The sequence below is a fragment of the Bufo bufo genome, chromosome 1, assembly GCF_905171765.1.
Source record: "Bufo bufo chromosome 1, aBufBuf1.1, whole genome shotgun sequence".
In the NCBI taxonomy this organism is placed as follows: Eukaryota; Metazoa; Chordata; class Amphibia; order Anura; family Bufonidae; genus Bufo; species Bufo bufo.
Window position 1 is genome coordinate 562,056,901 of NC_053389.1, and position 18,418 is coordinate 562,075,318.

The 18,418-nt window shown below is 46.0% G+C and overlaps 1 protein-coding gene across 1 annotated transcript in view; it reads right to left on the bottom strand.

Moving 5' to 3' along the window:
• The window catches only part of CACNA2D1 (calcium voltage-gated channel auxiliary subunit alpha2delta 1), a 1,018,968-nt gene that overhangs the window by 847,852 nt on the left and 152,698 nt on the right, over positions 1-18,418 (bottom strand). Inside the window, 1 exon segment of the mRNA XM_040413129.1 lies at positions 1,186-1,267. Coding sequence (XP_040269063.1) covers positions 1,186-1,267 — 82 coding nt within the window.

Here is an 18,418-nt window from a genome sequence, read left to right on the forward strand (position 1 = left end):
GAGCAAGGAGAGATGACGTAAAGGAGTACAGCGAGAAAATTAAATCATAAGCATTTGGCTGACATTCTCCAGTAATAAGCCTAAAAGCGACAAAGCTATGCTCTGTCCGGGAACGCTGCCAAAATGATCAATACTTTTTTTTTATTTTGTTATCCATTGTTCTTTATGTGTATTTGCTGTTTCTATGAGCTGCAGTATTTTACCAGTAGCATTAAAAAATAATATGAAGGTATTTAGACTTTCACAAATGGTGATAATATTGGCGCTAACCCTATTTAAAATAGTTCTCGTATATCGCTGCAAGGCCAGAGAAAGACTTGGAGTAATTAGTATACATCTCAGTATGACTCAGAAGTGTGCAGCCTTCCAGTACTGTAAGTCATCTTGGGAAGCCCTTTCATGCAGTACTTCCAACACTGCAAAGGTCAACACACTGCAAGCTACACTGCTGTTAGCTTTCATTCCTGCTTTTGATTCCATACATATCTAGTTCTCAAAAACACACAAAAGATGTGTCCTCATACTGCAGTAAAACATACAGGGCATGATTAAATATTAACCTAAAAGTTTAGCTGATTTTGTAGGAATAAAATAAAAATGTGGCAGATTTTGGTTTCTTCAAACAAAATAACATAAAAAGCTCACATTTAAATAAATCAATGTTAGCAGCTTACTCGAGAGCAAAAAGTCAAGTCTTTACTAATAAAACAAATATTTAATACAAAAACAAGCATTGCAATTTGCACAAAAAGAATATGCAATACATTTCATAACCCATTTCTAAAAGTATTCACCTCCGTTGACTTTTTATGTTTTATGGGGTAACATCATGGGGTCACGGTGAGGCTTTTAAGCACTGATTAACAGGAAAAAGCTTTTTATCCCCTTCCTTTCAAGGACATTTCCATATTTTTTGGTGTTTGTTTTTTCTTCCACAGTTTATAATACCTATAACATTTTTCTTTTCCATTCACATAGTCCTATAACATTATTTTTTTTTTTTCGTCAGAACAAGTTGTATTTTTTATGTCACAATTTAATTTGCCATATCATGTACTGAAAAATGGGGAGTCTGCACAAAACAAACCCCCTTGTGATAGTATAGTCAAAAAACATTTTCTGCCAAACAGGTCTGAAGGGCGTTCCTAACATACCCTACAATTAGTAGTAAATCTGTTCACTTACTTCTGCTAGCTGATCCACGCCACTTGCTGTTCTTGCCAAGGTAACAAGATCATTCTGCATCTTATCAACCCATAGCTTAATGCTAAGGAGACAAAAGAATGTAAAATAGATTAAGCACAGTCACTCAGTTATTTAAAAAAAAAATTATATCATACTAGAATGACTTATTTAATGGTCCACCTTGCCAATGGTTGAGATTGATATCCATAGACAATGCACTGCTCCCAAATGTTATTGGCAAATCACACTATTCTGTGTCTCCAACCCCAATGAAAAAGATATCGTCCATGTATTATAATGCTGCTTAGATTGCCATAGAGACATAGTGATATGAATTTAGGGATGTACAGTCGTTGCCAAAAGTTTTGAGAATGACACAAATATTAGTTTTCACAAAGTTTGCTGCTAAACTGCTTTTAAGATCTTTGTTTCAGTTGTTTCTGTGATGTAGTGAAATATAATTACACGCACTTCATACGTTTCAATGGCTTTTATCGACAATTACATGACATTTATGCAAAGAGTCAGTATTTGCAGTGTTGGCCCTTCTTTTTCAGGACCTCTGCAATTCGACTGGGCATGCTCTCAATCAACTTCTGGGCCAATTCCTGACTGATAGCAACCCATTCTTTCATAATCACTTCTTGGAGTTTGTCAGAATTAGTGGGTTTTTGTTTGTCCACCCGCCTCTTGAGGATTGATCACAAGTTCTCAATGGGATTAAGATCTGGCCATGGACCCAAAATGTCAACGTTTTGGTCCCCGAGCCACTTTTGCATTATGGCACGGTGCTCCATCGTGCTGGAAAATGCATTGTTCTTCACCAAACTGTTGTTGGATTGTTGGAAGTAGTTGCTGTTGGAGGGTGTTTTGGCACCATTCTTTATTCATGGCTGTGTTTTTGGGCAAAATTGTGAGTGAGCCCACTCCCTTGAATGATCTCCAGCCTTGTGCTCGTCAACATTCTCACCTGAGTTAACAAGACGATTACTGAAATGATCTCAGCAGGTCCTTTACTGACAGCAATGAAATGCAGTGGAAAGTTTTTTTTGGGATTAAGTAAATTTTTATGGCAAAGAAGGACTATGCAATTCATCTGATCACTCTTCATAACATTCTGGAGTATATGCAAATTGCTATTATAAAAACTTAAGCAGCAACTTTTCCAATTTCCAATATTTATGTAATTCTCAAAACTTTTGGCCACGACTGTACACCTCATTTGTTGAGGTTATATTTGTGAAGGAAAGAAGTATTCTGTGTAGGTGATTTGCCACAATCTCTTTAGGAAACCTATTGTCCCCCACACTTGACCAGACTCACATGGTTAATTCTTAGTAACCAAAAAGAAAATTTTTGAAAATCTCTACAAATTATCTCTACAAAATATCTACATAAAATGAAGAAAAAAAGCATAGGCAAGCATAAACACCTGGGCTAAAGGGGTTGTCAATGGGAAAAAAACACCACTGAGATCTGAATACTTTTATAATTGCATGTCATTTACTATAGATACTAAGTTATTTAATTAAATTAATCTGTAGATGTCCTTTGTCCAAGTCAGTGAGGTGGTGGCACATGGTCAGTTCCATCTTTCAACTGCCACCAGTTGCACCAAATGGACATGCCCCCTGAGAAAGGTCACATACCCTGAGAAAGGACACACCCCTGAGCTGTTAGCTTGAAATGATTCTAGCAGAACAAATGGAGCAATGAATGGGGAGAACTCTTGATTCATGTGAGGTACAGGGCTGGTATAAAACTGTATGAGGTCTGCTTTTGATGACATAAAAAGTCTACATATTTTGCATATACATTTTTTTGGCATAAAGTTGCATAGGGCAAACAGCAAATGTAGTACAACCAGAGCCTAAAGCTAGCCATACACAACATATAAGCTGTTCCCAGAGGTGTCAAACAGCATCTTTCTCCTGTCTACCCATTTGGAACACAAGCCAAAAGTTCATGTGTCTAGGGGATCAGGAGGAAGAGCTGTTAGACAGCCATCTAAAGTATATAGTCAGCCTTAGGCTACTTTCACTTTAGTGGCAGCCTTCTCCGGCAGGCTGTTCTGCCCCTATTATAGTCAATGGGGCCATAGCGGACCTCTGGCGGCTCGCGTGCACTAGCGTCAACACGGATCTGGCAGGCTGTTCACCCGCCGGAACAGCCTGCCGGGGAAGGCTGCCGCTAATCTGAAAGTAGCCTTAAACTGTGATTTGTATGTCAGTTTTATATAGTTATCTGCAACACGTAAATGATTTGTTTCATCAAGTTTATATGCAAATATAAATGGCGTTTGGAGCATATTTTAATATGAGTAAGCAGAATATTCCACCAGCGCTGTATAAATAGAAGCAATTTAGTACCATAAATTTAAAAAGATGGCTTTTAAAACACATCAGCAAGATTACATAGTAACCAATTAAAATGACACAAAATCAAGACATTTCTGGCCTTTTAAGTGGATTTCTTTTCACTATGCCATTTTTTCACATAATGATTCTGCTGAATAAGACAAGTGAGGCACAGAGAACGGGGATCATGATGAATCATCTAATCTGCCAGAAAGCTATTAGTAGAATTGCAACACATTTAGATAAAGCATACATATTTCAGTGACCAAAGCTGGACTGTTATGCAGAGGTGAATGAAAGGAGGAAATTGGGTGCCATCCAGTTTCTATAATATACATTAAAATGGACTAAAATAGAATTACTTTATTTGGATATAATCTCTGGGCAGATCAAGTAGTGCATATATAGTTCAAATTAATTGATTAGTAATATAATCGAATAAATACACACAAATTCTGCAATATCTGCATATCAATAGTGTCATTTGTGCTTGGATCGGCTCATGATGAGAGGGTCCTCTACCTAAGCCTATCCCCCCCCCCCCCCTACCTAGAAGGAGCAGAGTTATGCCGGAACTGCTTATCGAAGGGTAGCCTAAAGGGGGCCACACCAATGATGAGTCCTGAGAAGAAGGGAGGGCTTCTGGGTGGGTCGAAAGCATTCGAACCGACAAGTGGGGGCAGGAGAGCCAGGTTTAAATAATTAAAGCCCCGCCTCCCCTCACACAAACACGGCACTCTTAATTGCCTACCACTTGTGCTCGGATCGGCTCATGATGAGAGGGTCCCCTACCTAAGCCTATACTCCCCCCCCCCTACCTAGAAGCAGCAGAGTTATGCCGGAACTGCTTATCGAAAGGTAGCCTAAAGGGGCCAAAAGAACCATGCATAGGAGTTTGAAAAAACTTGATAACAGAAACTACAAAACCAAAACTCGAAAGCCAGTGATATTTTGTATAAGGATCCGGGATATAACGCATGGAACACGCGGAACTGCGACGACCAACCGTTTGATGACATGTACTGGCACCTTATGCATGGACGCCGCAGCTGCCGCGCCCATGCGGAAGGAATGTCCTGTGATCCAGAGAGGACCGACCCCTGAACCTGTCAACTAAACCTGAATGTACGTAAGAAAGGCCGCGGTGGTTAGCAGGGAATTGCCTAGTTCGAGTACGGGAGAACATGCCGCTTGGACTAAATACTACGCAGCCAAGCCTCCAAGGCCTGCACCGGACACCATCTGCTGTCCATGGGAAAGTATCTGACCGCCACCGATTCCCCCGGCCGTGACGTCTTGGACGAGGCCAAGGTGAGGACATAGATGGACCGGCGCCGGATGAGCTGACCTTTCCGCAAGCACCCAGCCAGCGTATTGGTGCCCATGAGCTCGCCTGACCAGAGGAATCCATTGAAGGCCAGGTACAAGGCTGTTTCTACCAGAGCGCTAACCTGCGGCCCGAACGGTTTACCCTGCAGTTTGTCTGTCACGGCCTGAACAAGCTACCGGTAAATGGCTGACACACATGTCGTTTCACAACAGACATCTTGCGCAAACCCTTCAACGCCGATTTGATCGGGTGGGCGGAGAAGAGTGACGGTAGGTCCGGATGTAGCATGTACCAATGGTGCTGAATACCTGCCATGTATAGTTAACAATGCTATAGGACAGGTTTAATTGAGAGTGGCAAAACCCAGACGAAGCCCAATAGGTGAGTGATAGGCCCCGGCCAGCGGCCGGGTAGGTGTTCTCATATCTCTGAAACAGGTGCCAAGCTGTCTTGTAAGCCCTCAGAGTATTACTGGCCAAGGAATTGGCCATCAGTCTCTTAGCTATGGTGAGATGAGAGACTAGTCCCAGCGCAGCTGGGCCTGGTGAGGAATCTTTTTTTTTTTTCCTCCATGCGTGAGAGAGACCTAAAGCGGAGAAGCCATGCGCGAGAGACTAATGGCGGAGCCATGCGTGAGAGACTAATGGCGGAGTCATATGTGTAAAACTAATACGGAGAAGCTCTGCGTGAGAGACTCTAATGGCGGAGTCATATGTGTAAAACTAAAACGGAGAAGCCATGTGTGAGAGACTCAGATGGCGGAGTCATATGTGTAACCTAAAACAGAGAAGCCATGCGTGAGAGACTCTAATGGCGGAGTCATATGTGTAACCTAAAACGGAGAAGCCATGCGTGAGAGATTCTAATGGCGGAGTCATATGTGTAAACCTAAAACGGAGAAGCCATGCGTGAGAGACTCTAATGGCGGAGTCGTATGTGTAAAACTAACACGGAGAAGCCATGCGTGAGGGCCTCTAATGGCGGAGTCATATGTGTAAACCTAAAACGGAGAAGCCATGCGTGAGAGACTCTAATGGCGGAGTCGTATGTGTAAAACTCACACGGAGAAGCCATGCGTGAGAGACTCTAATGGAGGAGTCATATGTGTAAACCTAAAACGGGGAATCCATGCGTGAGAGACTCTAATGGCGGAGACATATGTGTAAACCTAAAACAGAGAAGCCAGGCGTGAGAGACTCTAATGGCGGAGTCATATGTGTAACCTAAAACGGAGAAGCCATGCGTGAGAGACTCTAATGGAGGAGTCATATGTGTAACCTAAAACGGAGAAGCCATGCGTGAGAGACTCTAATGGAGGAGTCATATGTGTAACCTAAAACGGAGAAGCCATGCGTGAGAGACTCAAAATTATTATTTTTTTAAACTATAAACCACTTAAGCAGCTCCCGTATGGGCACAGCTCTGAGTACGAGCATGAAGAGCATGGTATAACGCAGATCACCTGCACGGACTAACTAATATCCTGTGCCTAAATAACCACCTTGGAACCTTATGTACAGCCGGCAGCAGGAAGCCAGCCACCGCCTATGATCTGCTCCCCCTGACCGAGCCTAGTACTCCTTCCCCTGATCCCTGCCTACCTAACGGCACGGCGGCCCGTGCCAGACTTTATTGAAGATGAGGAGCCTTTACCCCCCAGCCGCGTGGGGAGCTCACGCTGCTCCCTGGCAGAATGCACCAGTGCCGGGGAGCCCCCCTCCTCAGCTAGGGCCGACCCACCGCCGGCTGGACACTCGTACCGCGTGGGGAGCAGCGCCACTCCCTGGCAATGTGCACTGGATCAGAGGGAGCCCTTCCTTTACCGTGGGCCCCGGCTCCCGCTGGTTTGAACCGTGTGCCGTGTGAGGAGCCGCACAGCTCCCTGGCATTTGTGCGCCAGTGCGGGAGTGCCCCCCCTCACCTAGGGGCTGGTTATTGTGACTGGAACCCGCTGGGAGACTGAAGCCTGACCGAACCTACCTGTGACCGTGAAGGCTGACCTCCCAGGCCGTGGCTGACCCGCGTGCGTAGTCGTGACGCAACTACCCGTAGATGCCCACCCAGTGCCTGTAGTCAACGGGAGTGGGACCGAGTCTGTGGATGTGACCGACTAGCCCCTGTAGTCGTGAGGGGACCCTACATCGAGAGTAGCGGTAACGGACCATCGCCTGTAGACGTGGTAGTATTACCTCACGAGTCTGTTGACATGAGACTAATGCCTGCAGTCGTGGCAGGCCTATATAATGAGTCTGTAGTCATAACAGATTTGTGCCTGCAGTCGTGGCAGGGCTTTAGAGCGGGTCTGTAGTCGTGACAGACTGATGCCTGCAGTCGTGGCAGGGCTTTATAACGGGTCTGTAGTCGTGACAGACTGATGCCTGCAGTCGTGGCAGGACTTTATAACGAGTCTGTAGTCGTGACAGACTGATGCCTGCAGTCGTGGCAGGGCTTTTTAACGGGTCTGTAGTCGTGGCAGACTGATGCCGGCAGTCGTGGCAGGGCTTTAGAGCGGGTCTGTAGTCGTGACAGACTGATGCCCGCAGTCGTGGCAGGACTTTATAACGAGTCTGTAGTCGTAACAGACTGATGCCTGCTATCGTGGCAGGGCTTTATAACGAGTCTGTAGTCGTGACAGACTAAATGCCTGCAGTCGTGGCAGGGCTTTATAACGAGTCTGTAGTCGTGACAGACCTGGCAAAACAAAATTTATATCTATATTTTTATTTATTTTTTCAACTTCCAACCAAAGGCCACGACTGTAGGCGCCACCCTGCAAGACATGCGCCAGTGGCCTGGGCATTGATAGGCCACCATACCCAGTCCCCCAAGCCCACGCAGGAGTAAAAAGGGGGGTGGCCCACGCATGCGCACCACACCTGACTCACCTGGCGGCCATAACAGCCACAAACCCCACAGTATCGCAAAGTAGCCAACCACCTGTGGACCTGAATAAACAAGGACAGACATGTGAGTGAGCGAACCCCGGCTGAGTGACCCTTCACCCACGCAACTGCTCCCTAGCTAACCACCGGCTTGTCGCGGCTGCGCCCGAAACCGACCCACTGACTCCCGACGTACCGTATGGGCTATGGGCAGCCAGGCTGCGTGCGCAAGGCGTAGTGGCCATCCCCCTTCCTTGAACCCTCTTTTATTTAATACTTAAACTTTTTTTTTATTTTTTTTCAACTGACGCCTGCCTTAGTGCCTAGCCACTGGTGCTGAGCAAGGAGCCCAGTACCTGGACTGCAGTACCAGCATGGCCTGTAGGTGTCGCCCTCTCTCAGACCAGGACCTGCTAGAGCGCCGAAGGGCAGTGAGCCGTACTGTGGAGCCAATGGCCGGCGTGACCGATGCGCTGCGCGCGATGGTATGAGAGCGGGAGTGTGACTCGCCGCAACGGAGCCACAGGTGAGGAGGCTGTTGTACAGTTTAGCCTGGGGGACGCTGCATGTGGGAGCGGGGTGCCTGGAGCGGATCGGAAGTGCGGGCAGTCACAGGTGCGGCTGTGGACCGGCGGGCACGCCCGGCAGCATGACATGACATAAATAACGAGACGGGTGTGCAGCCACCCGGCCTACCTATTCTCCGCAGCGATGAGCCCGACGCCGCCGACCACACGAACTAACAACGAGACACGCAACCTCTCTGGAAGGACAGCCAACGCACGAGCCGATTCGAAAGCATTCGAACTGACAAGTGGGGGCAGGAGAGCCAGGTTTAAATAATTAAAGCCCCGCCTCCCCTCACACAAACACGGCACTCTTAATTGCCTACCACTTATAGGGTGGGTACAACACTTCTTTATGAGCTAATGTGAGTCTCCTAGTCCAGTCTGCTGTATGTCTCTATGAAAGCTAGGCGAAATGTACGTCAGGGGAATTCCGGTCACCCTTTGGAAATTGGGTTTGTATGTTATTCGATCTTGCCTACATGATTGTGTGTTGACTTGATTTGTTCATACCAGCAAACAGCATCCTGTTTGGATTTTTGAGCCGTGTTTACGGACTATATATAGTATATGATTATACATCCATGGTTTGATGTTTCATATATGATGTAACCAAATTTGGATTATTGCATTATGCCTTGTACAAGATTTGACAATTTGATATAATTTATATTGCATATTTTTGTATGTACTGGCATTTATTTGACAGATGTCCTTTTTATGTAATACATACAACCTATGTTCTTGGGGGACCATGGTTCATAGCACTCATCCGCAATATTTTATTATGTCATTTTGATATTTTGTATATTATTACTCTGATTGTCTATTAGGCCTCATGCACACGACCGTATTTTTTTGCGGTACGCAAAACGGGGTTCCGTTTTTCTGTGATCCGTGACCGTTTTTTCGTCCGTGGGTCTTCCTTGATTTTTGGAGGATCCACGGACATGAAAAAAAAGTCGTTTTGGTGTCCGCCTGGCCGTGCGGAGCCAAACGGATCCGTCCTGAATTACAATGCAAGTCAATGGGGACGGATCCGTTTGACGTTGACACAATATGGTGCAATTTCAAACGGATCCGTCCCCCATTGACTTTCAATGTAAAGTCAGGAGTTAATATACCATCGGATCGGAGTTTTCTCCAATCCGATGGTATATTTTAACTTGAAGCGTCCCCATCACCATGGGAACGCCTCTATGTTAGAATATACTGTCGGATTTGAGTTACATCGTGAAACTCAAATCCGACAGTATATTCTAACACAGAGGCGTTCCCATGGTGATGGGGACGCTTCAGGTTAGAATATACTAAAATAACTGTGTACATGACTGCCCCCTGCTGCCTGGCAGGTGCTGCCAGGCAGCAGGGGGCAGCTCCCCTCCCCTGTAGTTAACTCATTGGTGGCCAGTGGGCCCCCCCCCTCCCTCCCCTGTAGTTAACTCGTTGGTGGCCAGTGGGCCTTCTCCCCTCCTAATTAAAATCTCCCCCCTATCATTGGTGGCAGCGGAGTGTACCGATCGGAGTCCCAGTTTAATCGCTGGGGCTCTGATCAGTAACCATGGCAACCAGGACGCTACTGCAGTCCCAGTTGCCATGGTTACTTAGCAATTTGTAGAACCATTATACTTACCTGCGAGCTGCGATCTCTGCGTCCGGCCGGGAGCTCCTCCTACTGGTAAGTGACAGGACCGGCCGGGAGCTCGTCCTACTGGTAAGTGACATGACCTGTCACTTACCAGTAGGAGGAGCTCCCGGCCGGACCTGTCACTTACCAGTAGGAGGAGCTCCCGGCCGGATGCAGAGATCGCAGCTCGCAGGTAAGTATAATAGTTCTACAAATTGCTAAGTAACCATGGCAACCGGGACTGCAGTAGCGTCCTGGTTGCCATGGTTACTGATCAGAGCCCCAGCGATTAAACTGGGACTCCGATCGGTACACTCCGCTGCCACCAATGATAGGGGGGAGATTTTAATTAGGAGGGGGAGGGAGGGGAGAAGGCCCACTGGCCACCAACGAGTTAACTACAGGGGAGGGAGGGGGGGGGGCCGGCCACACTGGCCACCAATGTGTTAACTACAGGGGGGAGGGGGGGGCTGCCCCCTGCTGCCTGGCAGCACCTTCCAGGCAGTCATGTACACAGTTCTGTTAGTCATGTACACAGTTCTGTTAGTATATTCTAACCTGAAGCGTCCCCATCACCATGGGGACGCCTCTGTGTTAAAATATACTGTCGGTTCTGAGTTTTCACTAAGTGAAAACTCAGCTATGAAAAAGCTTTTATGCAGACGGATCTTCGGATCCGTCTGTATAAAAACTAACCTACGGCCACGGATCACGGACACGGATGCCAATCTTGTGTGCATCCGTGTTCTTTCACGGACCCATTGACTTGAATGGGTCCGTGAACCGTTGGCCGTGAAAAAAATAGGACAGGTCTTATTTTTTTCACGGCCAGGAAACACGGATCACGGATGCGGCTGCAAAACGGTGCATTTTCCGATTTTTCCACGGACCCATTGAATGTCAATGGGTCCGCGAAAAAAAACGGAAAACGGCACAACGGCCACGGGTGCACACAACGGTCGTGTGCATGAGGCCTCATAAAGTAGATTCTTTCATACTACATGTGTGGTTCACTTTATTCAGTTGGCTAGGCCAGTGTTTTTCAACCACTGTGCCGCGGCACACTAGTGTGCCGTGAGATATTGTCTGGTGTGCCGTGGGGAAAAATTCCAATTTGGTCTATTTGTGAGCTGAAGCCGCATGTTACGGACTATATAGCTCCGGTGTCACTGTCCTGTTACAGTCTGACAGGAGGAGACATCGCAGTAGATCACCGATGCGCAGAAGAGCGCCGATGGATCTGATTATCGCGTCGCAGCGCAGAGGAGCGCTGAGTGATGGATCTGGAGGAGACATGAGCAGAAGAGTGCTGATTGATGGATCTGATGCGCAGAAGAGTGCCGATTGATCTGATTATCGCAGCGCAGAGGAGCGCTGAGTAATGGATCTGGAGGAGACATGAGCAGAAGAGCGCTGATTGATGGATCTGGATGGAGAAGAGCGCCTTAGGTGTGACGGACAGCGGCTATCTGGAGGAGACAAGCACAGTAAGTACTGAGTGACAGTGAGACAGGAGCAGATACAGTGATGGACAAGTTTTTGAAAAGGAAAGAACTGGACCCTGAACAAAATTCGGAGCCAGATGAGAGCCCAAGTATGAGTGGGGATCAAAAGAAAGCAAAGATGGTTAGCTCAAGCAAATTCTCTGGCACAAGGCAATATAGCGAAAGCTATATTTCATTTGGATTTACTTTCACCGGAGATGCAAAGAAACCAACTCCACTGTGCTTGGTGTGTGGTGAAAAGCTATCTAACAGTGCTATGGTCCCAAGTAAACCTAAACGCCATCTCCAAACGAAACACCCTTCGCTTCAAAACAAGAATGCGGACTATTTTGTTCGCCTGCGTGAAAACACGGAGAAACAGGCAACTTTCATGAGAAAAACCACAAAGGTAAATGAAAGAGCTCTTAAAGCTAGCTATCACGTTGCTGAACTTATAGCTAAGTCAAAAAAGTGGTGGTGTGCCTCGTGATTTTTTTCATGAAAAAAGTGTGCCTTTGCACAAAAAAGGTTGGAAAACACTGGGCTAGGCAATTATGGCTCCAAATATGACCCATTTGTTTATACTAGTGTTAGCTGTGTTTTGGTTTTCATGTAGAATAAGGTGCAGTCATTCTCAATGCTTGGGTGTCATGGTGGCAGCCGATGCCAATTGTCACTCTGCTCTTTCTGGCAGACATGGTTGCCGCTCTGTTTACCTGCTCTACCGTCCTGGAATCCCAGTGGCATCTCTCTCCTCCCATTCGACTGGACCAGCCACCGAAGTAGTAATTCCATCATTCCTCGCCTACTTTGCAGATTTAGGCCTGCTTCTGCTGTACCTGTTGGGTGAGTCCGCTTCCCCTGTCCCTTAAAAGGATTGTGCATGTGATCATCAAGGGGTACTTAAAGAGCATGAAAAATAGTCTACAGCAGCTGGATCGGAATTATTTTGTAATTCCATGTAATTAAAAATTTTGCATAGCCCCTGAGCTATTCAATAAAACGTTTCTGTATAGCGCCACCTGCTGTTTGTTCTTTCTCTTATTTCTGTGTCCTGCTCACTGAGATGGCTGCACATGCTCAGTTTCATCCACCAACTGCCTCCTGAGCTGTGATAGGGAGAGAGCTCCAGCAGAAAATACACACCTCCTGAGCTGCAGCAGAAAAAACAGTCCTTTTAAGCTCAGATTAATATAAATCTAGCACAGCGATAATTGGGGAGATCTCTGGATCCATGTGAGGCACAGGGCTGGTTCTAGCTCTGTTAGAAAGGGACTGCCAAGTACTATATGATGTCTGAATTTCATTTATTACAATAATCATGAGATAACCCCTTTAACCCCTTAAGGACACAGCCTTTTTACACCTTAGGACCAGGCCATTTTTTGCAAATCTGACCAGAGTCCCTTTAAGTGCTGATAACTTTAAAACGCTTTGACTTATCCAGGCCGTTCTGAGATTGTTTTTTAGTCACATATTGTACTTCATGACACTGGTAAAATGAAGTCAAAAAATTATTTTTTTTTGCACCAAAAAATACCTAATTTAACAAACATTTGGAAAAATTTAGCAAATTTCAAAGTTTCAGTTTCTCTACTTCTGTAATACATAGTAATACCCCCAAAAATTGTGATGACTTTACATTCCCCATATGTCTACTTCATGTTTGAATTGTTTTGGGAATGATATTTTATTTTTTGGGGATGTTATAAGGCTTAGAAGTTTAGAAGCAAATCTTGAAATTTTTCAGAAATTTACAAAAACTAAATTTTTAGGGACCAGTTCAGGTCTGAAGTCACTTTGCGAGGCTTACATAATAGAAACCACCCAAAAATGACCCCATCTAAGAAACTACACCCCTCAAGGTATTCAAAACTGATTTTACATACATCGTTAACCCTTTAGGTGTTGCACAAGAGTTATTGGCAAATGGGGATGAAATTTGTGAATTTCATTTTTTTGTCTAATTTTCCATTTTAACCCATTTTTTCCACTAACAAAGCAAGGGTTAACAGCCAAACAAGACTGTATCTTTATTGCCCTGACTCTGCTGTTTACAGAAACACCCAATATGTGGCCGTAAACTACTGTACGGCCACACAGCGGGGCGTAGAGTGAAAGGTGCGCCGTTTGGTTTTTGGAGGGCTGATTTTTATGGACTGGTTTATTTACACCATGTCCCATTTGAAGCCCCCTGATGCACCCCTAGAGTAGAAACTCCCTAAAAGTGACCCCATCTAAGAAACTACACCCCTCAAGGTATTCAAAACTGATTTTACATACGTCGTTAACCCTTTAGGTGTTGCACAAGAGTTATTGGCAAATGGGGATGAAATTTGAGAATTTCATTTTTTTGGCTAATTTTCCATTTTAACCCATTTTTTCCACTAACAAAGCAAGGGTTAACAGCCAAACAAGACTGTATCTTTATTGCCCTGACTCTGCCGTTTACAGAAACACCCAATATGTGGCCGTAAACTACTGTACGGCCACACAGCGGGGCGTAGAGGGAAAGGTGCGCCGTTTGGTTTTTGGAGGGCTGATTTTTATGGACTGGTTTATTTACACCATGTCCCATTTGAAGCCCCCTGATGCACCCCTAGAGTAGAAACTCCCTAAAAGTGACCCCATCTAAGAAACTACACCCCTCAAGGTATTCAAAACTGATTTTACATACGTCGTTAACCCTTTAGGTGTTGCACAAGAGTTATTGGCAAATGGGGATGAAATATGAGAATTTCATTTTTTTGTCTAATTTTCCATTTTAACCCATTTTTTCCACTAACAAAGCAAGGGTTAACAGCCAAACAAGACTGTATCTTTATTGCCCTGACTCTGCCGTTTACAGAAACACCCAATATGTGGCCGTAAACTACTGTACGGCCACACAGCGAGGCGTAGAGTGAAAGGTGCGCCGTTTGGTTTTTGGAGGGCTGATTTTTATGGACCGGTTTATTTACACCGTGTCCTGTTTCAACCCCCCTGATGCCCCCCTGGAGTAGAAACTCCCTAAAGGTGACCCCATTTTGGAAACTAGGGGATAAGGTGGCATTTTTTGGGGGACTATTTTTAGGGTACATATGATTTTTGGTTGCTCTATATTACATTTTTGTTAGGCAAGGTTACCAAAAATTGAAATTCTGAAATTTCATCTCCATTTGCCATTAACTGTTGAGAAACACCTAAAGGGTTAATAAAGTTTGTATAATCAGTTTTGAATACATTGAGGGGTGTAGTTTCTTAGATGGGGTCACTTTTAGGGAGTTTTTACTCTAGGGGGGCATCAGGGGGGCTTCAAAAGGGACATGGTGTCAATAAAAAAGGCCATCAAAATCGGCCTTCCAGAAACCATGTCGGTCCTTTCCTTTTGCGGCCTCCCTTTTACTGATACAGCAGTTTACGACCACAAATGTGGCATTTCTGTAAACTGCAGTATCAGGGTAATAAATTTTAACTTTTGTTTGGTTGTTAACCCTCGTTTTGTTACCGGAAAAAACGGATTGAAATGGAAAAGTGCCAAAAATTGCGTTTTTGGCACCGTTTTTTTTTTTTTTTTTAACCGTGTTAATCTGGGGGGTTAGGTCATGGGATATTTTTATAGAGGAGATTCTTACGGACGTGGCGATACCTAATAAGTCTACTTTTTTTTTACAATTATTTAGGTTTTTGACTATATTAACCTTTTTGATACAAAAAGAAAATTTTTGGATCTCTAAAGTCTAGGTGTCATTTTTTTATTTATTTTTTATCCGATTATCTTATGTGGGGGCTCATTTTTTGCGGGACGAGCGGACATTTTTTTTGGCACTATTTTGGGGGCTATATGACTTTTTTATCGCTTGCTATTAAATTTTTTGTTATGTTTGGTGACAAAAAATAATCGTTTTTTGCACTTTTTTTTTTTTTTTTTGACCGTGTTAATCTGGGGGGTTGGATCATGGGGTATTTTTATCGAGGAGATTCTTACGAACGCGGCAATACCTAATAAGTCTACTTTTTTTACATTTATTTAGGTTTTAGACTATATTATCCTTATTGATACAAAAAAAAAATTTTGTATCTCTAAAGTCTAGGTGTCATTTTTTTATTTATTTTTTATCTGATTATCTTATGTGGGGGCTCATTTTTTGCGGGACGAGCGGACGGTTTTATTGGCACTATTTTGGGGGCTATATGACTTTATGATCGCTTGCTATTAAACTTTTTGTTATGTAAGGTGACAAAAAAAAATCTTTTTTTGCACCTTTTTTTTTTTTTTTCTTGACCGTGTTAATCTGGGGGGTTAGGTCATGGGGTATTTTTATAGAGGAGATTATTACCGAGGCGGCAATACCTAATATGTCTACTTTTAATAAATTATTTTCGTTTTTTTGGGTGTCTCAAGTCTGAGAACCAGTTTTTTTTTCCGATGTCAGTGCTAAATTGGGATATAAATTTAGTACTCCATGGAAGTGTGATACTCCCTGAAGCAACCAATAATGCAGAGGCCCGGATGATCGGGGCACGTGTCACATTGAGTAGTGGTGTCCTTCCGTATCCCCCTCCTGTGACACACTCTGCACCTTATTTGGGTTCGTCCCTTCTTTCCAGTATGGGGGACCACACCTGGAAAGTGTTGGCCAGGGACGATCCGGGCACCTACAGTTCCCGAGGTACTCCGGCCTGCTCTTTCCCGGTCCGAAAAGATCAGGGCCATGAGGACTGCCTCATAGAACTGCAGGAATGTCCCTGTGCTGCCAGCGCTTCGGGATAGTACAAAAGAGTTGTACATGGCAACCTGCACCAAGTAGACCGTAACTTTTTTGTACCATGTCCGGGTTTTGCGCATGGCGTTATATGGCTTGAGGACTTGATCTGAGAGATCAACTCCTCCCATATACCGATTGTAGGCGACGATACAATCGGGCTTGAGGACCGTTGCCGCGGTACCTCGCACAGGGACAGGGGTGATGCCGTTACCATGAATTGTGGACAGCATAAGGACATCCCTCTTGTCCTTATACCTGACCAGCAACAGGTTTCCAGTGGTAAGGGCACGGGTCTCACCCCTGGGGATAGGTACCTGGAGGGGGAGGGCAGGGAGGCCGCGTTGATTTTTCCGCACGGTCCCACAAGCGAACGTGGATCTGGCGGCAAGGGACTGGAACAAGGGGATACTGGTATAAAAGTTATCCACGTACAGGTGGTAACCCTTATCCAGCAGTGGGTACATAAGGTCCCACACAAGTTTCCCGGTAACACCCAGAGTGGGGGGACATTCTGGTGGTTGAATCCGGGAATCTCGCCCCTCGTATATACGAAATTTGTAAGTGTACCCTGAGGTACTCTCACAAATTTTGTATAGCTTTACGCCATACCTCGCCCGCTTGGAGGGCACATACTGGCGGAAAATGAGTCTCCCCTTGAACGCAATGAGAGACTCATCAACTGCGACCTCCCTTCCAGGTACATAGGCCTCCATGAATTTGGCCCCAAAGTGATCGATGACCGGCCGTATCTTATACAGACGGTCATGGGCAGGATCACCTCGGGGTGGACATGCTGCATTATCGGAATAATGCAGACATTTCCGGATGGCCTCAAACCGGGAGCGTGTCATGGCTGTACTGTAAAGTGGGGTCTGGTATAGGACGTCCCCACTCCAGTACAGCCTGACACTGGGTTTCTTGACCAGGCCCATATGCAGCACGAGGCCCCAAAATGTCCTCATTTGGGCTGCACTGACCGGCGTCCAGCCACCGGGCCTGGCCAAAAAGGAGCCCGGGTGTTGAGCGACGAACTGTTGGGCGTACAGATTCGTCTGCTCCACCATCAGATTTACCAGTGGGTTACTGAAAAAATGACAAAACAAGTCATATTCAGTGTAGCCCACTGTGGAAATCTGGATTCCTGATTGGCCTACAAAATCAGGAATCACAGGCTCGTATCGCTCTGGACTACACCAGACAAGTTCACCGGCAGGGGGCTCCGGTGGATTTAACTGGTGGGCCGGGAAACCAGTACGAGCCCCAGAGCTGCTCGTACCAGGCTGGGCCACAGGGTCCCTAACATGGCGGTCCCCTTGCTCCGCCTGGCGGCGTCTCCGCCGCCTTGGGGGCTCATCATCATCGCTAGATGATGAGGAGGACGCGGATGACAACAGGAATGTGGGGTCATCCTCATCCTCACTGGGACTCTCGGAGTCAGAGGCAAGCTGGGCGTATGCCTCCTCGGCCGAGAACGTCCGGCGGGCCATAGGGGAGTGTGTGTCTGCGTGTATATGTGCGGGTGTGTAACTCTTTATTTTGTGTGCGTGTGTGTGGGGGCACGGGTGTTCGCGGACTTAACCCTAAAACTAACAGAAAAAAAAAAAAACAACTAACTAAAAAAAGGGCAAAAAATGTGAAAAAAAAATTCAAACCGCTGATCAACCGTCCGAAGTTGATCAGCGGTGAGGTGTGCGATGCGCTAACAGCGGCCGGACACTAAGTGCCGGCCACAGTCAGCGTACACCAAAAAAGAAAAAAAAAAAAGAAAAAAATGCACCCCAAAAAAGGGGGGGGGGCAGGGGGTGGGGGGGGTTAGTGGCAGCACCCCTGGGGGGTCTAGGGTCACACAGCTGTGCTGTGGACCCCAGACACCCTAACTTAGGTTGATGCAATAAAAGTTCACAAACTAACTTTCCCTTTTTTTTCCCTGCCAAAACCAAACTTTCCCTGTGCTGTCCCTATGTACCTGATGGGGGGTGCTGGGGCACAGATCGGGTCCTGGGGGCACAGATCGGGTCCTGGGGGCACAGATCGGGTCCTGGGGGCACAGATCGGGTCCTGGGGGTGCTGGCAGACACACGTGCAGGCAGCTCCTCTCTCCTCCGGCTCCGGAACACAAAAGGAGGAGGAGAGGAGCGCCTGCCTCTTTTGAATTTGCCGCCGGACCGCCCACAGACCAATCAGAAAGCGATCCTGAGTGGTGATGTCACCATCACCACTCAGGATCGCTGGATGGTGA